The sequence below is a fragment of the Calypte anna genome, chromosome 11, assembly GCF_003957555.1.
Source record: "Calypte anna isolate BGI_N300 chromosome 11, bCalAnn1_v1.p, whole genome shotgun sequence".
Lineage (NCBI taxonomy): Eukaryota > Metazoa > Chordata > Aves > Apodiformes > Trochilidae > Calypte > Calypte anna.
Window position 1 is genome coordinate 10,804,986 of NC_044257.1, and position 24,305 is coordinate 10,829,290.

The following is a 24,305-nucleotide window of genomic DNA, read 5'->3' on the forward strand; positions in this document are numbered from 1 at the left end:
TGTTGCAAACTGATGAGGTGTCAAACTGAAATGCACAACGTATACAACCTATAGATTTGATTACAAAGAGACCAGAATCACCAGAAACAGACTAGTTGACTCCTGTTTATTTAAGACTTTACGCTGGACACTTGAGACAGAGCTTCATTAGGAGTTTTCTAAAATAATGTATTATTACTTAAGCGATTTGGACACTGAAAAATGCTCAAACCTGAATATTGTGATTTGGCACAGAATTAGTTCACCTGTAATTCCTTTTGCCTTTAACCAAGAAAAGCCACAGAAGATACTCTATTACAGGTAAGATCATCAAATGAACGAACATTTCACAAAACAAAGAAGTAGCTAATTGAAGATTCAGACTCAAAGTACTCCTCTAAGTAAATAATTCTTCTAGATTCTCAATCAAGAAATGGGACACTCTGATGTTAAGTATTTCCAAAGATCCTATTTTGATATACAGTTTCTTCCAACAGAGAAAACATACTTCCTACTTTAATTTTACTCTTCTGGAAGCATTTCCTTAATTGGCTCTAAGTTATTTAAGTATATTATGTAATGGAAATATTACTTGAAATGTTGATTTTTTTTTTCTAAGATCACTGGCAATCTTTATTACTTTGACTACCTGATAACTGACAACAATGTAGCTGTACCTGTACATTGTGCTACAGTACCTGTAGTTCTTCAGTAGAGATTTGTCCTGTTACTTAGTGAGATAAATGCTAAGTCAGGGAGCTGAGGAGAAAAACTTGATAAAAGAATATTCTGACAACAGACTTATGGCTGTCAATGCTGTCCAAGGGGGAAGAAAAAAAAAAAAAAAAAAAGAGGTTGAGGAGCCTGTAATTTGAAGCTCAATTAAAGCAGGGAAGGTGAAACAACATACTGAACTTGCATTTTATGTTTTTCATAGAGAATTACTTATAGAGATGAGAAAATTAATTGCTGCTCTGAAGAAAAGCACCAAGCATATTTTTCATGTCCATCAGATTTAGTTCACCTTTTGCTTTGCAAAGATGTTTCTTAATCATTTTTTTTTAATTGTAATAGCATAAAAAGGAAAACAATTTAAAAGAAGAAAATGAGGGATTAATGAATCTTGCTAGAGAGAAGGTGGCTCCTTTTATGAGTTGGGGAAAATGTATCACAGGGCAGAGATAGGCCTGGGAAAAAAATGCCCTCTGCCAACACCTCCCCTATAGATAAAGCAGGCTGCAGTGCTGCTGTCTTTTTGATCAAGAGAAGAAATCCCACGCCAATGACTGTTTCCCCTGACAGACTGCTTGTCCTTTTTAATGTTACATGAGAGCACCAGCCTGAATTTCCCTCCCCTCAGCGCTAGTACCACTACCACTGATTAGAGATGCTGGTCTGCCTAGGGGTACTCACTTCTTTGGCCAAGGCTGTTTAACCTGTTGTGCTCCTTTTATTCCCTACCTCCTCCTTTGGAGATAGAAACTTTGCCTTTTTTTATGGATCTTAAAGTATACTCATTCTCCTAACAGAGCTTCCTCTAAATTGTTCAGTAATTGGTCCATCATACAGAACTTCAGCTCTTGTTATGCTTCTAGCTTTGCAAGAGACTGTCATGCTCAAGAAGGCTGAGGAAATATCTCTCTTATTGACAATTACAGCATGGGCCAACACTGTTATCGTGCTGCTAAAGCATGGAAATCACTATTTATAATGTCTACTGCTTTCTCAAACAGTTGCTGAAAATTTCATCATTATCTTCTTTTGTCTCCCCATACAACACTACTATTCTTTGTCCTTTTGTTTGCTGAGATAGTTATTGTACCAAGATTACTACAAAAATAACAAGAGCAGCAGTAGAACTAGCACTGGAAATAGGTCTACTGCACTACCTTCTTCAGACAGCTAACCCATGGGCCTTGCTTGAAGTTCATCATAAAAATGAGAGGGTGAATTAGGGTACCATTATCCAAAGTGGTTCAATGACACAGGAGGTCTTAGGCTCATAAATGACCCAATATTTCAATGCACAGCCTTTATAATAGTTTAACCTAGTTTTAGTTAACTATGTGAAACAAGTTTGGAGATTCACTCATAGTTGGAAAAGCGCTGATAGGAAACTAACTTAATAGTTAGAGAAACTGCCCAGTGAAACTAGATTGCCACAGTGGTACCAGTTAAAAAAGGTATAGAAATTATAATTTTATTCAAATCTGTTTAAATTTACGTAGACCAAAAAGTGAGATTTTGTTCCAAAGACAGGAAAAGAACACAAAAACCCCAGTGATTGATAATTCATGGATACGCTCATGATAATTTTATCACCGCAGTCCCTCTAGACTGCAAAAAATTTCCTTAAGTTGCTTCCATTTTTGAACTTCTCTGCTTTTCTTTTTGACCACCTCTCCCATAGTCCATATAAGAAAAAAAGCGAGTTTAGAAAACATGGCAAGGTCGGGGAGCTGCGATCTGCAGTACTGCACGATGCCCTTCCCTGCATACTGCAGCTCCCCTGCAGCAACTGGCTGCAAGCCTGTAACTTGAAGGCAAGCAGTAACTAAGTAACTAATAAATAAGGAGTATACCACTAAAGTAAACAGTACCCTAGCTATAATTAGCTAGCACAGACAAGCTGCTGGTGGTAGATGTCTCTCCGAGTTCCCTCAGGCCCTCTCCAGCCCAACTCCCCCACACAATCCCTTTAACCAGCATGCTCCTGTTTGACTCCAGGCAAAACAAAAACAAAAAACCCTTTTTTCCTAGTCACTCACTAGAACAGAGTATGTAACAAAAGGAACACCAAGATGAAGATCCCACTATCAGATATTTTTACTATATTATTTCTTTGAAAGCAAAATACAGACTGCAGCATTCAAGACACATTGGGAAACTTCATAAACGTGTGTTTAACACACATGGGTAGCTACTGAAAGACTTTTGCATCAAATAATGTGAGACTCTTCAAAAGCCTGCAATATGCCTATTTCCAGAAACTAAACCCTGTTTCTATCATTAGGAAAAAAAAAAAAAAAAAAGAAAGAAACAAAGCACTTCCTACATAGGAATCAGTTACAGATTAACAAACCCGAGTTCACGGAGTAGGAAAGATGAGGAAGAGACAGGAACACTGACATACCCAGCGACACAGCGATCCAGCAAAAGCTTATTGCATGTAATTAATGTTCTGCAGGAGGCATGTTACTAACTTCAAACAAACTAACCACTGTGCTTAAAGTTAAGCATGTGCACATGTCCTTGCAGGTTTGAAGCTCAAACACTTCTCATGAATGTGGCCAAACAGGACCCATTTTACTGTCTCTCTTACAAAGAAAGGATGTGCAGTACACACTGCTCATGTAAAAGTTTCTAACAAAGTTTCTAACAAAGCTGAAAGACCACTTTCATCCCAAAGTTTAAATATTGAAGCCACACCTTTCAACGTTACCATTGGCCAGTTTTAGCCAAGTTCTGAAAGAGGACTGTGGAGAGTAGGAGAATTGTCAGTGTAGGCAGAAGTGTGAACATTCATTTGCAAGTTCAACAAGTGTTTGCTCAAAATATTCTCACAATGGAGAACAGATCATAGGAACTAAAAATACATCATGTTCACTGAACAGCAAAGTTCATCACAATATTTTGCCTGCACCACAAACTGCTGGTATTGTGTTATTCCATAATGACATCACTTACCTAACCTGTAGTAGGAAACTGATTCTAAAATTTGTGTACACACATGAATAATATTCACACATTAAATACTCTCAAACTGATAAAGAAACCCTTTAGACTTGACTATAATTTTGGAAGACTTGCATACAGCAAAAGGAAAACTATGAAAGACCTGTCTTTGTTCCTCTCTCTCACACACAGAGCTTTATTTCAATTAGAACTACATAAAAGTAAGGGATAATTTTTTACTGCACATAATAAGACAAGTTCTGAATGAAATGTTTATCTGTCAGGCTTCTTTTCCTTTTTTTTTTTTTTCTTTTTTAATTCAGGAACCTCACCTTTTCTTATCTACAGAATATTGTAAGGAACACTCATCTGTAACAGAACACATAGGGGTGGCAAGATTCATTTAAGGAGAATCAATTCTGAGCTCCTGCAAGACTTTCTAAAGGTTGGACTGATAACTTCATATTTTCAAAAGAGAGAAGCTTGTCTGATTACTGCAAATTGTTTTCTATGTATCTTACACTATGAAATGTATAAGAAACTCCCAGGTAGATTTAATTACCCCACAAGACAACGTTCTCTGGAAGTGTAAAGACTTGACAGAAGCAGAGTTCAGCTACCGTTGTTTGGGAGGGGGACTCAGACAACGGTTTGGTTCTACAATTTACATCAGGTAAAGTAACAGCAATTTTCTGTTCTGCACTTCTCGGCAAGGTGTTTACATTAGAAGCTGGCAACAGGATTCACTTGAAGTTCAAGCCTGTTTGCCTAAAGGCTGAGGGTAAACTGAAGTGTTAAATTACTTGTCACCCTAATTGTCAGTCTTTGTATGACTAATATATTACTTGACTTCCTGGAGAGAATCAGACTGGAAATATCCAAGAATGGTCATCCTAATATATTTCAAGTTCTTTAGACTTCTTCAAAACACCAGTAACAGATTTTTTTACCAAAAAGAAAAAAAAAAAAAAATTCCACAAAATTTATTCATATTAAATGGGATAGAAGGGAGAAGGGAAATTCATCTGCTTGAGGATTTATCTGACGCTTCTAGAGAAGGATCAACTGAAAGGGAAACATTGCCACTTTAGGATCCAGGTCTAAATTGTCCCATAAATATACTGAAAAGTTACACCTTGGAAATTTTCTGGTCAGGTTTTTAAATTATTTTCACTGACATCTAAAAATGCCATAGCATCTTGGACCTTCCCTTCTGAAGTCTATGGAATGACTCAAGTCAATTTTGACAAACCCTCACCTATACCCTTTCACACTTACTTTCTTAATCTTAACAGCTTTATTTAGCCAGAAGAAAGATAAATTCTGGAATTATAAGTGCCAGGAAAACAGACGCTTCAAAATATACTTTATCCACCAGTCTCTGAAAACCAGGAAGACAAATTAAGAAGAACTGAAAATACAGAAGAATCCAATGCAAAAAATAACCTCCAGACAAAAAACAAGCTCACATACCCTCTGTCCCCACAAATCCTCAAGGTAGCTGCCTTTTGGAAGAAGAAAAACAATACTCTTTCACAGCAGCAAACCTCTATAGAGACTGACAAATAATGGATGAACTACTCAAGTCATGCTGACAAGTTCTCATTTTCCATTGCTATTAAGCTACACACAGTATATTTATAAAGTATCCATAAATACTGTATTTAATATGACCACAATGATAAATTTATTTTCTTTTAAAAAATTCATTCTTTCCTTTCTTTTGTAAGATTTTAATTGAAAAACAGAACAGAACACCAGGAACCCCACTATTTAAGACTCCAGTAAGAAACCTTTGAAAAGGAGAAAAAAAAAAAAAAAGAAAAAAAAAAAGAAAAGAAAAAAAAGAAAAAAAAGAAAAAAAAGAAAAAAAAAAGAAAAAAAAAAAGAAAAAAAAAAAGGGGAAAAAAAAAAAAAAAAAAAGAAGAAGAAGAAAAAAAAACCCTCTAATGGTCTCCTTTTGTGTGCTAGATCAACATCATGCAGCCAGGTGGGATCAACTACTATTTCCAGTCTCCCAGTGGAGTAAAAATCAAATTTGTCTCAGCCAATAAGGAAAAATTATTAATATCATTGAATCTCTGTCAGAGTATTTTGTGTTATACAGATCAAAGGAATACATACAGTATGCAAACCTGTTCTACTAGTAAAAAAGAATGTTTTTGCTGGCACAGAGCCACTTTGTATTTTCTTGCATTGCTGCCTGACTTTTTCATCCTGTCAAGTGAGATCCATGCAAAATTGTTCTACTGCCTCCTGACTCACTGTATTCCTGTCTGTCTGTAACAGACACAAAAACATATTGCTATACATTCCTCCAAACTAGAATTATTAATCACCAATGTAAACAAAGCATTATACATCATCTTACAGCTAAATCCGTAAAAAGCATCAGAGTAATGTTTACAAATCTTGTTACACAAAATAAAACCAGAATATGAAAAAACACAGAATATTTGTCATGAGCTAAACCACAGTTTTAAATTAATTTTTTAAAAATGAAAATTCACCATTGTAGAAATTATTTTAAAATTGAAATCTCATTTAAGAATGAGAAAAATAGGTGCAATTATTCATTAGGTGAACATGTCAACATACAGTCTTCTAAAAGACTGATTTTCAAATAGATAGACATATTTCTTGGAAATTATTTTAATATTCATTAGACTTTTGAACAAAACAGCAAGTAAAGCAAGACAGAGAAGCTTAAGCTAAGCCTCAGATTTTTCAAGAGTCAAAGTAGTATTCATGTAATTCCATAAAAAATTATAAGAACAGACTCCTTAACTTTTTTTCAGACTCTCTGAAAAATCAGCCTCTAATATAACTGATAGTTCTGGGATACCTCAAATCAAATCATACATGTCAGCAGCAGTGACATCCTCCACTAAAATATGTCTGAGATAACCACTGCACTCTATCCTGTCAGTGATACATGGAGCAAGGAGTGCTTGAAAAGGCAATGATACAATAAATCATAAAAATTTCTCCTGTTCTGCCTTTAGTCTACAGGTTTAAAGGCGTGAAAAGCAAGCTTTAACTTCTTGGACCATAAACACTTGCAAAAGGTGCTCTGGTCTACTGTATCTGCTTTCATATAACACAAGCTTAAGAAGCATAAAGAACTTTTAGATTTCACTGCTTTCTAAACATATCTTGACCACTTAAAACAAAAAGTTATTTATCAAGAGCCAACTATGCCGTATGAAGACCAAGCTGAGACTTGAGTTGTAGAACAAGTCATTCCAAGGATCTTTGAAAGTGGATGCTATGAAATTACTTTAGTTCCCAAAAGGCAAGGGAATAAGCCTAAAGATTTGCTCAGAGAATGGCAATCCCAGTGACTGGTGTTTTCCCCCAAATAATAGACTCTTCATTGGTTCTAATTCTCTCATATCTGCTATAAGAAGTTACACATCACAGTTAGGTTGGCTGGTTCACAAACTTCTAAAATGGCATGATATTTTTTGACACTTTAGAGGGAGCCCCATGCACAGTCCATCTAAAAGAAAGACTTCCACAAGACACACTATACATCTCTTTTTGTTTAAAAGGGCAAGAAAGGAAGGACAGAAGGTCAAGGTTTCCATGAGACAGCTCTGCCATACTTACGATGTCTGACCCATTCCAAAGACAAAATTACCTACTCTCTTGATTTCTTCTTAATATTGTTAAAAAACTAAACGGCTTTGAGGAATAATAGCAGAGGTTGCTGAAATGTCTATGGATAACCCAAGCATAAACTGAGAATGCCAGCTACCATGTGTATAAAGAAATTCATCACATTCAGTCCTGGATAACTGAAAAGAGACTGTAGTCTAAGGTACATTTTTCCAATTATGTCATAGTACCCAAGTGCTTCCTCAATAATAACGAATTCATTCTTACATTTCCACTTAGAAAGTAGGAATTACTTGTAGTCTAAAGATCTGATGGACAGGAATATAAAGGAACTTTTTCTGTCTGTGCTTCGAAGTCTGGTGTAACACAGATTTCCAAGTCTGAAACCAGAATCTTAATAATCTTATACAAAACTTTAACATGGAAACAGCTTCAAAACGCTCAAATTATACCATCTGAAAGATTAATGTAATTAAAAAAATGAGGTGCCTAGTACACAAAATACATTCCAAAATCACATCAGTAATTAGCTTTTCTCTACACAAAACATCACTGTTTCAACTGCAGTTGCTTTGGGACTTTCCCAAGTCTGCAAGAACATTATCTTTCTTTACTAATATAATGGTTGGAATACACTGGATGAGAAAAGCCACAAAGTACCAGATCTCCCTTGAGCACTGGCCCAACATATGGTCCTGCAAATTGTGAAGATGGTGTTTGGTATAATTTGCTGAATATTCTTAAAATGACTGTTCTTCCACTATGTGAGAAAGAGGTTTTTTCTTGTCCCTAAAATGACTGTCTTCAACAAGCGGTGATTCACTGAACTAGCCCTGAAGCTGCCTTTGGAAGCTCAGTATTCAAAAACCATCTGTGCCAGGCAAGTACCAGGAGAGGGCTTTAGCTTGATATTTAAGCAAATTATACCCTCAGATATTTCAAACATATACTCTGTATTTATGTACTTTGGGATACTAGCCATAGGTCTTGATGAAAAGCCGAATTATTTTATTCTTATTATTGTTACATACAGAAAACTACTTGCAAATTAACCTCTACACTTTAAATTCCATAGCAAAAAATGAGGGACTTTGAAATATGCAAATTCTGCATTCATGCCACCTCAGTGGTACTCAAATATTTAACTTCTAAAGCTACTTGATCTAGTATTGTGATGGTTAATGCTTTTCTTAAGGCTTTGACACCTACAACTACATGAAAACTATGTTTAATCCTAATTCTCAAAAGTCTTACAATCAAGAAAAAAGCTTGAATGAACTGAAAAGATTCAAAATCAGTAAGGTAAACAAAATAACTCAAAATTTATTATTTTTAATGTTTAAAGATGCTAACTAAAGAGCTTATGTGGTTGCTGTCTTCCATTTCCTATATATGTCATCTGTCTTCTCCATTCACTGCTGTGTACCAACACAAACACTGACAGGATTAGTAAGAATTAGGCAGTACTGCTGCTGAATGCATAACCATGGTTCAGGATTGTTAGGTATCTAACTTGATAATCACACATGACATTCCAAAAAGCAGTAATGTTTAAAGATAATTTCTAATAGCTTTGTCTAGCACCCTTAAATAATTTTAAAAACTATAAAATTATGCAAATGCAGTATTTTCAACTCTGCAAGGCTGAAAAACTGAATTCTTACAAAGGTATCTCATTTCTCTTTACCCCCCTTCTTTTTCACTCTTGATCTAAACTGCATTATAATAATAAGGAGGCTGAATTACTGATGAGCTGCTGGCTGCTACAGAGAAAGCTGTATTTCTAGCAGATTATCTAAAATACAAGAAAGGTACTCAAAAGAAAGCAAGAGCAGGTGATCAAGTTTGCTGTCTCTGCCTTGTTATAAGTTTCTTTTCCAGTTCTCACTGGGCTCTAGGCCAAACTACTTCAGCAAGCTAAGCAGAAACCTCACTTTTTATTGTTGTCAGGTTAGTTTTTTTTCTGCCAATTTATCAAATAGAAACGGGTTAGCACGTGGTACAACAAGAGCCAGAGCCAATGAAAGGGGAAGGGGCAGGAATGAACTACTAGGGACTGGGCTAGGGAGCACAGTCAGATTAGCTCAGGCTACTGTGTAAGCACAGGTTGCAACCAATAACGCATTTGGTGGTGCTGTTATTTGAGGATGACTACTCCCCACTAATCCACTTTTCTACTATTTTCTCCCCCATTTTTTAAAAGAAACTTTTATATGGCTGCATGGCATCAAAAAAAAAAAAAAAAAAAAAAGATTAAGCAGATCAGCAGCTTCTGTGACAAAATCTGAATGCTCTAGAAAGAAGAAAAAAAGGCAGGCCAAGAAAGCTCTTGCCAACTCAGACCTTGCAAGCAATATACTACCGGCAGCAAAGGCTTAAGCAGCTTAGAAATTGCTCTGGACAAATCAGATGTGTGAAGGTGGAACTGGGCTAGGGGAATATCACAGTCTTATAATAGTTTTCCATGTTGTTTATAATCTCCAGAAATCCAAAGAAGAGAAATCAGGTAATCTTAAACAACCAAAGTAGATTGCCAGTACCTTTTTAGAGTGTTTATTATTGTTTATTAGAGCTTAGTTTTGTACAGCAGACTGAATAAGCAGGAGTTTCCAGCAGCCAACCTGCATGACACAGCTTCAACAATATTTTGGATTTTATCCTCAGAAAAGACAATGAATAATCTAGATACAGTATCCAAGTCCTTCAAATCAGTTTCCAGCCAGGCACCAAAAGGAGTTGAACAGCACGATTAGAAGGCAGGAGGAGAGGCATAGGAGCAATTGAGTTTGGACCAGCAGAAGATGCACCCAATTCATGGCTCCACATGGATAATTTGTCAATTGAGTAACAAAAGCAAGATAAATTCTCCAGAAGCTTTTAGAATTTCCCACAGACTTTTATCTTGAAACAGTGTGCCAGAATGGTAAGGAGCTTCCAGAAAGCAAGGGAAGCTGTCCACCATAAATCCATTCAGGCACATAGTTCTGAATGAAGTGTTTTACTGAAGGTGACCACAATCTGGCTCATCCAACCATAAAAGCTTAAAAAAAAGATAATTTTTTAAAAGGGGCAATAGACACCAAAAATTAAATTCTGATACTTGGGAGAAAATACTCCTTTGGTCAAGTAAAGACAAGCAAGGAATGTATGTTTGTTAGAATCTCAAAGGGCCCATGTATTATTAGAAGTTTAAAATAATTTTTAAATTAATCTTGAGTGAAAGCCAAAGCTATAACTATTCAGTAGAGTTTCTAATGAAAGCTTCTTCTGCCCTGTTACTGCAGATGTTGCTTACAGGTGCATACAGAGAACAGAATCTTTACTGAATGTAAGACAAGCAGAAGACCAAAAGGAAGGGAATGTAACAGGACAACATAAAGCCCAGGAAACTCCCTCAGTCTGAAAATAATTTTACCAGAAAACAGGAGAACCTCCTACATATCTGAAGTCAGAAGTCAACTTGAGAATATAAACAAGATCCACTTCTATTCCTAGTTCAGTTAATTCCTTAGCACTAATCTTAGCATATGAAAAGAGACAGAAGTCAGATGAAAGCTATCCAAAATGGAAAACAAAAAGGCCTTTGGAAGTGTCTGGCATTTAGACAGCCAAATGTCTGAGCCAAAACTGTTAGTCAGTTATTCAAACCAAAATGTTTGCATTTTCTTAAGAAGAGACATGTAATAGGGAGAATTACTTTGTCTCCTGAAGTGTAGGCATATTTAGTGGAAACAAAAGAAACCCAGTTATATTTGTGCCAAACAACATAATATTCTTACAAAGTTTACCAAGGTAATGAAACCATATTAACCCCAGTGCTCCACCTTGATTAATACATACCATGCTTTGATGATTTTGCATTCTATTGTGTAGTATAGCTACCTCTTCATTTAAGATAACGGGAGATTCATGCTAAAAAATCTGATTCCACCTCTAGAGCACTGTATTCTTAATAAAATTACATATAATTAGCATGATTACAAAGTCACTTTTGCAGTTGCAAGGGAAAACAATTCTGTAAGAAGTTTTGATGTATATTTGTCACAAAACCACATTTACTACTTTTTCTACAAGTTCTCTTGGTCCAAACTGTAAGCAAGTGTCTATAGTTGTGTTCTTTCTGGATATTTCTCCATGCCCTACTCTTTTCTGGTTTCTCTGGATTATAGTGAACTGTACAGGGGAGAGACCTACACATTTAACTTACTTTTGAAGTATTCTTTATTAATCTGTTTAAAGTTAACACTTGAAAACACAGAAGATGCCTCTTAAACTGTGGCAAGATAAACTGGACTCATAATCCTTCTGATTTAGTAATTTGCATCCATTTTTCCAAGCAACACAACACTGAAAAGTATTGGCATGTAGAATCTCTAGTTATTTCTACCAAGTTTAGAGGTAATAATTTCTCTTATCCTGTGTAGAGACACATACCTCTCCTCCTATGGTAAGCAGCCCAGGTGAATCAAGCTTCCGTTTCTTCCGGGGACCGATGGCTGCCAGTGCAGTTAGATTGGCATCCCTCTGCCTCATCTGTGCCAGTTCTTGTTGTTGCATCTGTTAGAGACAGAAAAAAAAATGCTTAGTTTTTATTCTGCTGTCAAATCAAAAAGTTATTTTCAGGCTTGTGAGCTTGAGGTAGAAGTCACAGATGAGCAATCCGTACAGTACTTTGCTGTTCCTAGCAATCCCATTTCAGGAGCTCAAGCACTCAGCTTTCCAATAGAGTAATAACAATACTACAGAAGTTCTCTTGACTTTCCACGACATTTCTGCTTCCAAATAACTGCTTTTGAACACTTCACATCTCCAGTTTAAGACTGATATCAAGAGCATTAATACCAACTCCAATCATAAAAAACATCTCATTTTCTTTATGTCACATTTACTTTGAATGCTTTAAATATACTTCGTTTGCTTTAAAAAAAATCATTATGTAAATGAATAAAACACTCACATCTGTTAAAAAAAGTTACTGCTGACACAAAACCTCTATGAACTGAATTTACAACTACTCTCTGAGATTAGGATTTGGGTAACAACACATTTGACCAGTCTGAGGCTAAGAAAATAATTTGCCAACTTTATTAGGTAATACTGCAGGCATGCTACAGAAAATAAGAGAAGATCCACCAGATGATGAAGAGGTAACATTGAATATTCACTATAAACTATATAATCCTTTTACAGAGTTAATTATAAGAGAAATATTCCCATTAATAGTATTACTTTAATAAATATTCTGATCATTAATACTAAACAAGAATAATTGATTAGGTAACAGTCTTTGATTTTAGACAAAAACATTCATAGCCCTTAGTAATCACTCTTGCTAATTTCAAAACTAGGTTTGCAATAAATTCAGGAATGTTTATTTTGTAATCCCACTGATGTCATACCTGTTCCCACTTCTACAGAAATGAACAGAACAATACCTCAAGAAATTCAGAAGTGGTAATAAAAACATTGCATGACACAGGCACAATTTTCATTAGAGCAAAAATGAACTAACAAGGGTAGATAGAAGTATCCAAGCCACTACTTACATGTGAGCTGCATGTACAAGTAGGGCCTGAACTATCTTGGCCAATGTTAAAAGGACAGGAAGTTGGGGTTTTTTTTAAAAAAAAAGTACCAATGTATGGTGTCTTCCCTCCATTCACTTCTGCCTAGAAAGAGCAGGTCTACTTCATGCAGCCTATTTAGTGCATTTTCCAGGTTACTCATTTAGCAATATAACATTTCATGTTTTACAGAAAAAGCAAATTCAGAGTTTGAAAGCCCATTTTACACATTTTTTGGCTATATATTTTGCAACTTCAGTTATTTTAAGCACTTCAATATAACATTATCTTCAAATAGATGTCTCATTTAGCTACAGGATAAAAGAATTTCCTAAATGCAAAAAAGAAACATGGAAGAATATCTAAATAATAGTGCAAAGGTCTGAACATATTTCTCTTTGCCAAGTCATATTAGGTTTTTAGCTCAAATATCTTTGGCTCTCTTCCAGATTAAATGCCAGTTAGACAGACCTGCCCGCTTACCCTTTCAAGGTAGATAGCAACAGTGGTGAGCTCTAATCATTTACAAAGGTCATGATCGGAAGCTAGCCCGTAAGCAGTCATTTAAAATTCCATTGATCCCTATTTGTAGTCAGGGAAAGAAAATGGACATTTCAGCTGTATTGTAATTATGAGGCTTCAAGGCAACTGTAAATAGATGTGCAAATCCAGATACTGGCAAATACCTTAGAGAAGAAATTATTACTATAGTATAACATATATCCAGGAAAGGTTGAAGATAAAACTGCATATAAAAAAAGATCAATCATCTTTTTGCTAATTTGCCATGCTTGCCAGCCTATAAGGGTTATCACAATTATCAGAAGTTTGATGAATATTTAAGTGAAGGCCAACTGGCTTAAAGTGATCTCAGATGAAGTTGTAACGTGGATGGTTTCACAGAATAAGAAATTCTGCACTGGAGTATTTGTTTCCTGGCAGGTGAAAGACAAAAATACAGTCTGATAACTGATATCATGCTATGGTTATTATGATTATTGTATCCTAAGCCACCATTTTCAAATCAACAGCAAGCTAATACTTAATTGGCTCTTTGTACTATCTGTACTGCAATACATACAGTGATTGTTTCAACACTTAACATTAAGCACAGTCCCTCTGAGAGGTTGCTTCAAGTTAGTATTTTTTTTATATTTTTGCACATTTAGATTGTAAGTCAAACATTCCCTCAATTCAAGACCTGAAAAGTGTCTAGTGTTGTTCTACCAAGAAAACATGGAATAGATTCCAGAGTCTGCACAAGGGTTTGCACTCATTTATTCCTCATTCTTTGTCCTTCCTTTTTTATTTAATGTTAGCCTAGCACTGATATCTAAACAAATACACAAGACTTTCAACAATGTGCAGTTTAGCACATGACAGGAAACCTAGCTCAGTATATGGAGCAGAAGAAGCTGGGCTCTTCCCCACTGACACTGGGTGAATCCTGGCAAGACCTTCCCCTTCACTTATCTGTACCTCCTACCCTGCTTCACCCAGCTTGTCTATTTAGGCTAAAATTCTCCACATGTGGATCCTCCTCTACTACATGCCTTACTTACAATCTATTTGTTGCCTTCTTCATATCTCCATTCCAACTTCCTCTTCTTTCCATCTCCAGGTCAAATGCTTTTTTTTTTTTCATACTCTACATCATATTATCTGTACCAGCCTCTTCCCTGCTCATCCTCTACTCTTCATCAAAAATATCCCCAATTGTATTGTATCACAGAATCATAGAATGGTTTCTGTTGGAAGCAACCTTAAAGATCACCGGGTTTTTGTTTGTGCTTTGTTTTTGTTTTTGTTTTTTTAAAGAAAGGGAAAAAAGAAGGCAGTAACTTGGCTCTGGTTCAAAAGGAGGGGACACTGTACCTTTCATAAAGACATTTGCACATGCAGTGTGACTCTTAACATCTGATTCAACAGAAGCTTTTCAAAATTAATGCCATGGAGATACAAGCTATTTGCAGTAGTCATAAAATCTGATATGGTTATTGCTGTTGTCTTGCAAGAACTTCAGGAACAGCCCAACAGTTTTATGTTAGTTGTGTAATTAAAACAGATTTAATTGCTCTGCTTTGGTGTCAAGTGAGATTACTTTTAAGATGTAGCTCTTGGGGTGCCAAATGCATGACCCTGACCAGTGGAGGCTCTTTTCTCCAGTACTCTGGAATCATCATATCCTCTACCTCAAGTGGAAATGACTTTGTAACCTGTTTTGCATACATAGTTCCAAAGTAATCACCTTCTGAATTCTCAGCACTAAGAACAACCTAAATTAAATGTAGCCATCTTCAATGCTCCCAAATCACTCTAAAAAATATCTGTGAAAATAAAGCTTCTTAAGCTTCTTACTTTACACGGACACATATTTTAAAGTAAGAAAGCAGCCTGTTATTACTACATAGCATTATCTTCTAAGCCAGTTAATAATTTCTGGATATTTAAACAAATGATGCACCTGCTAATATATATGCATCCTGATAAAATAAATAATTTTTCTGCTAATTAATGTAATTTACAAGACATTAATACAAATCACTACATTAGTCAACAAGATGCAACCATTTGATGGCTGCATTCATTTGCACTCTCATTTTCATACTGGAATGCTGATGAAATATCAGTCTTTAACTTGCCATCATCACAATTAATACAGATATATTTATCAATAGTGTTTTAAAATTTCTGCCCTCTGGGAAGGGAGAAGGGTTCATTTAGAACCACACTTATTAACAGTTACCTTTTTTGAAAGAAAAAATATTTATCTAAAACACAGATAAATATTCCAATATATTATTCAAGAAAAATTCTTACAAATGAGATGCTGTTCATTGCTCCTCATCTGATTCTAACTTATTTTCACCATGCCATTTACTTACTGAGAGGTATTTCATTGCTTAACTTTAACTGAAAGAGATCCCCCTGATGAAAAGTACAGTGCTAAGAATTAAGCACCAATATTACTTCACATAATGAGATTTTTCTCTTTGTGATGGTGCCATAACATTAAAACCACAGAAAGAACACTACTTTACAATTTTAATAAAGTAAAGTTAACAAATGAGGTTCTAAAATTTCAGTTTGTTTTCCTGAATTCAGTACTTTTTACTATACATTTAGGTACTTCATAAAAAGATGCCATGAGCCAGATGCCACAAGCAAGACAGCTACATGGCTACCTGAAGTATCAATGTTAAAACTTAATATCTCGATTTAATATTTTGCAATTCATGGCATGCTTTGTAAATAATTTTTCAATAGAAACCAAACATTTACTTTAAGCTGTTTTCAGTTGAAGCTTTTTTTGCAATTGAAGGCATCATGACAACAGTCACTAAGACACTAAGGAATAAATACATGGTGTGAATATTTGCTTCAGTACATTTTCTTCGTTCTTAGATTTCTACTTCCATCAGCAGTTGTGGCAATCCACACAACTGGAAGAAACCACCTGTTCCACAAATGAGTATGGATTAATTTTCAAGATTTCTTTAAAAACTAAATCTTCTCTCTGTTAACTAGTATTACAGTAACAAAAGAGAACAGGGAAGATATAAATTAATTTACCACTTTTCAAAATGATAACTAAAGCAAGAATAAATTTGGTAAAGTTACGGCTAGAGGAACATTGTGGATTTGTCCAAGCTATAACTTGGACAATTGTAAAAAACAATTGTAAAACAAATGTTGGATACTTGTATGGACATATACAGGTCTCAATCCAGAGAAATTAGAATCCAATTTTCCAATCCTTTTCCAATCCAGAAAATTAGAAGCCCCAGCAGTGACTGTAATTTGTACTGCTGAGAAAGGATTCTTCCTCTTCAGTGGGCACAAAATGTGTAAACATCAGCTATGCAAACATGGCAGTGAATCTGAAAAGGGAATGCCAAACAGCAAGTGAGGCAGTGCACTACTCAACAGAAAGACAGTTGTATTTCAAAATGATGAGTAAAAACTATCTTGAAAGAAAGGTGAAAGGAGCCTCAAATGCAGAATAAAACCTAAGCAAATTGAAATTAACTTTCTTTGAAGCAGAGGTGTAGACAAGGTAGGGCCCTGAGTTGTAGCTGCTTGGGACTGCACCAAGAAAAATTTCTTTCAATATGATCAGAAAGTAAGAGGACTACAGGAACTCTGAACAATTCAAGCCTACACATAAAGACCTTCAAAACTAAAAGGGAGATGAGGAAGTGGCATCACATGAGAGAGAAAAAGGTGAAGGAGGTGTTTCTTAACCTACAAGCAGATTGGCCTGGAATGAAAATGACCTGGTGACAAAGAGACATGATTGTGCAGATAAAGAAGGAAGAACTTGAGGAAGTCGTCAAGTATGTTTAAATACTGTCAGTGCAGGACTTAATAAGGGAAGAGATGCTGAGTTGTAAAAGTAAGTTTCTGCATTCACAGAGTCAACTCAGCCCACAAAGAACTAGATTTTGGCTACTTAAAATTCCCTAGGAAGAAAAGAAGACAGAAGAAAAGAAGAAAGAAGACAGAGAAGAGCCTAGAAGCACCACAGAAGCTATAAATATCGACAGACTGTAAACCACAATCAAGAATAAAACCAGGCAGGAATGAACACCCAACAGGAAATTGGCAGTGGTGAGCACTAAATGGCAGAAATATGTGATGAAGGCAAGATCATATAAACAATGATTTAAGCATTGATTTCTAGCCAATAGGCATCGATGGAAATCCCTCCTAATTCTGTTTGCGATGGATGGTTTAATTCCTGGTAACAGGGTCATATGCTGGGAAAAGCTTGTCTTAATTGATGGTTCTACAACAGATATCCATCAGTCTCAGACAGTGATTGCACCCCCTGGAAAAACATCTTTTTTGCTGAGGAAAGCCTGAAATGTGGAACCATTACACATGTCCTAAGATGTCCACAACAGAAGGTTCAATTAAAAAATGAAACTAATTAAAATGCTGGCAGTAACCTCAGCAAGTCCAGGACAATGATCAAGAAGGATCGATACGTAAAGTAAACTTCAGAGAGAGAGAGTCTTGAAAAACAGGTAATGTCTGCAGCATGCTCATGCCATGTTCCCATCTTTCTTTTGCATTACCGAAGTCTCTAAAGGTCAGCAGAACTCCTGCAGCAATAGCACACTGACTGGTAAGAAACTGCTCAAAAGTAGCTTAAGTTGGGAGGTGGCACTGCAATAATGCAATACCAGAGAACTTCATATGTTTAAGAGCAAAACACACAGTGAACACATTCTGTGAGAAACTGACAGCTCTGCCAAAAATTGTATCTAAATTCTCTTCAAAAGTGGATGCTACTTCTCCACAAGCAGTTTCCCCCCACTCAGTGAAAGCTCCTATCTCCACTTGCAATGGCTGTACACTATTTGAAGTAGACCAAGATTTTTATGTTACTGAAAAAGGTGTGTGAGTTGGGGTTTTTTTCTTTTTCCCTTCTTCTTTTCTTTTCCACACACTTTTAGCAACAGTCGAAAATCATTGCACAGTGTTTGAAAAAATCACCCTGGGCAAAGACTAAGCTGGGAACATTTCAGCCCCCAAGATGAATGTTTTTCAAAATAATGAGCATCTGAATACACTTCTGGAACCTTAACTGGGGTACTTTAGACCAAGTGTCTTTTTTACAACTGACATTTATGTTTATTACATCTAATTTCATTATGGTTTAGAAGTTTATTCAAATTTTCCATTAACATTTGCCCTATTATTTTCAACACAATATATATCAAGCTTCTGGTACAGGAAATTCCAAGTGCATCCAGTCTTTTTTTTTTTTTTTTTTTCCCTGAAAAAAGACTTAACTGTAATTTTCTCAAGACATGTACATTACCTAGACAAATGCAATTTAAAAAATAATTATCAGTAAAACTAAAATTTTACCTTCTTACTACTCAAGTTCATAGATTGCCTGAATGATTCATAGATATTCATACTCATAGGTTCAATTTTCTTGGAAGTCTCCTTTAAATATTACTCAAAGCTTACAATAAACTCAAAAGCATGAAGAACTTTCAAAGTGATTTTAAAAGGACTTTTAATTTTTTAACATACTTTGTCTCTAATACTATTTTATTCCCCAAATAATTTTAAGTTCTTCTTATCCCACTGGTACCTTTAATCAACCAAGACTCTTTATGGGTATCTACAAACTTCTTCTAATTCTGTATATTTTTGGTTGGTTGCCTTTTTGATTTTCCAAATACAATGCAAAAGTTATTTCACTTTAAATTAAAGCCATTTCTTTCTCCAACTCTACAACAATCACTTAAGCTACCTATTATTATCTATATTATAAAATGTGTAGTATTTACTTTTTAAAGAAAGATATCACTCCAATTCCTCCTAAAGAGTTCTGCAACAATGTTGGGGTTTTTTTGTCCTTCCAGTAACCTTAATGATTAAATTTCTTCATTCCTCAAAAACTGCTGGTTGGAGCTCCAGCACATTTTGCTTGGGTTTAATTACACTATTGCTCAAACAGTTTATCCCCACCAGTCCCAGACTCTTCTAGACTAAGCTAGAGACACCCTTATTTTAAGCCATAATATTTGTTAGCTCCCATTATGGTGTTTGGTAGATTTTCTGATCCAAACACAGATCATTTGAGCAAAGGGTCTCTGAGGCACAAACAGCTGTAAGGATCAGTGTTACGAGAGCTGGCAACTTACTTGTAGTAAGATGAGAAAGTTCTGAAATTACTTCCCTTATATCTGTTAGTATATTTTTGTTATTGGTCTTAATTTTATTTCAGGCCAACCCAACAGCAAACAGCTGTAAGAAATCTTCTCTAACTGTTCTTCAAAGGGAACAAGACATAGACATACACTATAAATACAACTGGTAAGAATCCAGCCAAAAAGCTTGATGGCTTACTCACAGGGTCCTGAGTTCAGGTGCAAGCAACAGAAGAATATCCTCAAGTCTTGGAGCCTGGGTGAAAAAGACTGGTTTAACTAGAGCTTTTCCCAGTCTCTAGTTAATCAAAGTGGGAGTTTGCTATCCTCTCAATATTTTGAGGGTGTTCTTCTTTCCCCCTGAAGCTATGTGAGGGCTCCAAAACTAATGCTTTAATGAAGATTAGGGAATACAAAAACAGTGAAAACCTGTATGAATGACAGTCGTGTCTAGAGTTACAGACTGAAGTTACAAAGAGCAGCAAACTTGAGCTGTGGCCTCAGTTGGAGAGGTCTGACAGAAACACAGAATTTCACTCAAATAGAGAGAATGGCACTGAAGTTAATTTCTGAACTGTCAGAAAAAAGATGAGAAATGGGTACTGTAAAGGCTAGTTGTGCATTTTTAACACAATATCCTTCTCTGCAGTCTGAATTGTGGTTTGATCAAGTCTAAGTGACATGACAAAAACAATTTAATTTATTCTGAAACTATATTCAACCAAAGAATACACAATATAAGCGAGCATGCTGCTCTCCTCAAGAGAGATTTGAAGCAGAGCAGTACTGGGAACGAAAACAGCCAGACACCCATCTTCTCTCTGTTGAAAGTTGTGGGGGTAGTACTAGGGGTTCACTTGCAAAATGGAAGTTCCAACGGGGATGCAAAACAAGCTCAAAATTTAAATAATCTACATCTTTTTACTTCAGATTTAACTATGCAAAACCGCTACTGCTCATTTCTCCTGCAGATCAAGGGAACAACACACCACAGTGTGGGGACAAAACATTTCAAGCAATTTTTCATACACTGACAAGTAGTAAATTAGGGAATCTTGTAAGTACAATACAGTAGTCATCCCCTTCTATTGATCACATATAATTTACATCTTACAAAGATGTGAATTCTTGCATTCTCACTCCACAAGGAAAATCTCAATGATTTATTCATTTCAAATAAAAAATAGAAGGTAGATGAGAAGAATTACTTCACAGGCTGTAGCTTTCTCAGGGCACTAGTGCTAGGCTCTTCTTTCGCACTGCCCGAAGGGCCTTTGTGTGCAAGTCCCTCTAATTAACAAGGTGAATCATGCAGCAGTTCCCTAATTAGTGAACATGACAAGCCAATGGAAACAAGCAGACAGACCTGGCGTACAGATATGGTCAACAAAAGACACAGCAACACACCATTAAAAAATGTATATTTCATGTAAATAAAATACAAAAAGTAAGAGAACTAGCATAACACCTAATTTCCCTTTTCATGTTTTATGCTTATTCCTCATTTATTTCAGATATAAATAACGGCACAATAAACCAAGGCTTCCAACTGTAAGTCCTATCACCTCCTAAAATCAAAGAGTAGCTAACCTACATGAATGAGCATCTGCTTAAGGGGCACTATTTGTTTTCTCTCATTTTTCTGCCCTAAAGAATTGCAGTTACATTAAGTGTAGCAGCTTAAAAAAACTTTAATTCTATTAAAAATATTTTTTCTTTTTCATCAATAGATGAAATAGGTGCAATAGTTGCACTATTATTATTGCATTACAAAACTGCCTACATTCCCAATATGTAATAATTTCTAACTTTGGTATAGGGATAAATAAATAAATAATAAATGTGAATAATCAAAGAATCAGATTTGCATTAAAAAGGAAATGAGATGATCTAAAATGTAGCTCCTTACATTTATCTTCTCAAGTAAAATACTTTAATCATTCACTCTTCATTCTGTTTTTCCCAAAAATACCCTCCCCATCTGCAAAACAACACATGAGGGTTTCATTCATTTTCAGTTGTAAATTGAACCTCTGGTTTAGATATCAAAATATCAGAAGTCTGTCACCAACAGTAGAATATAATTCTTAGCAAAAAAAATCCACTATATTGTTTGCTCTCTATTTCTTGGAATATTTTAATAAGGGAGGAAAACTACAGATTATATCTTCATCACACATTCCTCTCCCTCACCATTTTGAAAACAAGTATTTCTGACTTTCCTCTTCTAATAGGGCAAAATTTCCTACCATTCTAGAATTGATGTTCAAAATACTGATGTTTAAAAAAAACCCCAATTTTATGACAAACCCTGTTTTGAAAACATGGGATTAGAATACTGACCCCTTTACAATAATGGTTCTACATGTCTTAAAAGATTCTTTTTTTCGTATAAATTTAAAAAATATTTAACTATGCTCCATTATAGAACTGGTTAACTGCTTCAAAGCTGTTTCAAATTCAGTGGAAAAGCTCACAATAAATACTATCAGAGATCATTAGTAAAAGGTTAAAGTCACTACAAGCTATTTGTTGTTTTTATTTCTTTCCCCTTCTTAGTACCTGGGAACTTCCCCTGACTTCTGTTAGATCCTACTCAGAATAATCATTCTTAGGACAGTGCAGAACAGCTTTAAACACAGGCTGAGAGGTATCCCCTTTTAACATCAAGGCACAATGGATAATCTGCTAACAACTGAGCTATGATCTGCCATATGCACAGAGGAAAGTATTCAGCAAACAACCTGTCACAAATGCTTATTGTTTCAGTAACCAACTCACCAAAGGACTTTGCTTTACAAAATACATTACAAACTCTGGCACACTATTTATTATCAGAGACAGCTGTAATTAAATATGAAACTACTGCAAAAAAGAAAACAGATTCAGTGTGTTAGAAACCTTTACATTCTTTGTGCTTTAAATAAAATCAAAATGAAGAGATTGGAAATAGATGCTAAACATGCAAAACCAGAATTAAATGCAAAATCACAAAACTTTTAGTTGATCTTAAAATAATTGGTATAAACACATCTTATTATATATATATATAATTTAAAAATATTTTTCACTTAAGTAAAAATTTAGCTGATAACAATGCATCTAAATTGCCCACAGGAAATGTTTTGATAGGAGATTGTACCTTACACCAGAGGGACAAATCCTGTTTATTTTGAATACTGCGACTGATGTCAATAGTTACTCCAGAGTGACACTGGTGTGACTGACAAGATTAAAATTTCCAATATTTTTAATATAAGGAATGCACATGCAAAAAGTTACAGGAGCAAAAACACACTGAGAAGCACAAAGGGCAAAAAAGAGAAATCCCTGAGACAAAATGGTCTGATTATTCTCACATTTAATACTTAGCCTACACGTGTTCTCAGCATTCTGAAACGTTGGCATGACTGCTAAGGCAGACATTTCCTTCTCCATCAGATTTAGAGGGTTTGTTTCTCAAGTTTCAGACTAACCAGAAATAATGCCTCCACATTGACAGATGGACAGATGAGCATTTGTTTTTTAACTCAGAAATTACTTTTAATGCCTCTGTTAAAATTACCTCAGATTGCTTATGAAATGTGCATTTATTAATTTTTTTAATTTTTGTACAGCTGAGCAGATCAAAGCAATCCTCATCTATTGTAATGCTCATAGAATCATTGATTGACAAATTTAAGAAACTCATGCATTTTAGGTAACATAACACTGTATTAGATACTGAAATATTCATTACAATTGCTCCATATCCAAAAATGTCAAAAAAATCACATTAACAAAACCTCAGCACCTTCTACTGAGCACCATGACTGCAAAAAACACACAGAATTTTGGCTCAATACTGAAGTATATTTTATCTCTGTGTAAATTATGAGATTAAACCTTGACAAAACTGGGATTAAGAATTGGTCTCTGAAAACTGTGCCAGTCTGTCATGACCTGAAGTTACCCTTCTCCTCCAAGAAGTGACATCTCTAGTATAACCCAGAGCACTGTTCAACTTCTGCATCCTGAAATAAGGCCCAAGTTTTCAACCCGAGGCTAAATTAGAGAAATTGATAGGGTAGCAGCATGTCCTTTAGTTGTTTTCCATGCAAGTTGGACGTCTGTATCACTCTACCTTGCAGTCCCCTAGATCATTAAAAAAGGTAAAATGGCTAAAAGATGCAAACAATTTATATTCTTAGAGGGGAAAAAAATAATCCCATGTTTACTTTTTCTGACACACCCTAGTAAACAATGGATTCCCTGAATGTGCTGCTTAAGAATGAAAAACCTGCAACTGCTAATAACAGATAATTATTACAATACAGAACAATTTTTCTGAATAATTAATTTACTCTTCCTCAAACTTTCAGGAAGCTGAAAGTGTTTTACTTAATTAAACAGCAGCATACACAGTAAAATAGTCATGTATTTTAAGTAACCTGAATTATTATCTATCTTAGTACGACAATATATAGATATCCCTATATATTCTGTAGGCACCCTACAATGAGGAGCCCATCTTGCTTCTCCAGGGCTGGCAGACATCCACTGGAGCCAGGAAGTGCTTGGCTGCCTTAAGACTAAGGGGTCCTTATGAACTTCTCCAGAATTTAAACATAGATTTTGAAAGTAAATAGACAAAATTATTGTAAAGATATGCTCTGCTCTCACTGATTTTATTTCTATTGTGTTTCTTATAGAGTGAACATTCTCCCTCTCTCCTATTTTCCTGTACACAATTAACACCTAAGTTCAGTTTTTATGTTCAGTCTAATTTCCCATTTTGTAGATCTGACACCTT

At 35.4% G+C, this 24,305-nt stretch overlaps 1 protein-coding gene across 1 annotated transcript in view; it reads right to left on the minus strand.

Annotated features, from left to right (window-relative positions):
• LOC115598951 (transcription initiation factor TFIID subunit 4-like) overlaps positions 1-24,305 on the minus strand; it is a 132,774-nt gene that overhangs the window by 30,574 nt on the left and 77,895 nt on the right. Inside the window, exon 14 of the mRNA XM_030457972.1 lies at positions 11,710-11,832. Within this exon, the coding sequence (XP_030313832.1) occupies positions 11,710-11,832 (123 nt within the window). The remainder of the gene's footprint in view (positions 1-11,709; positions 11,833-24,305) is intronic.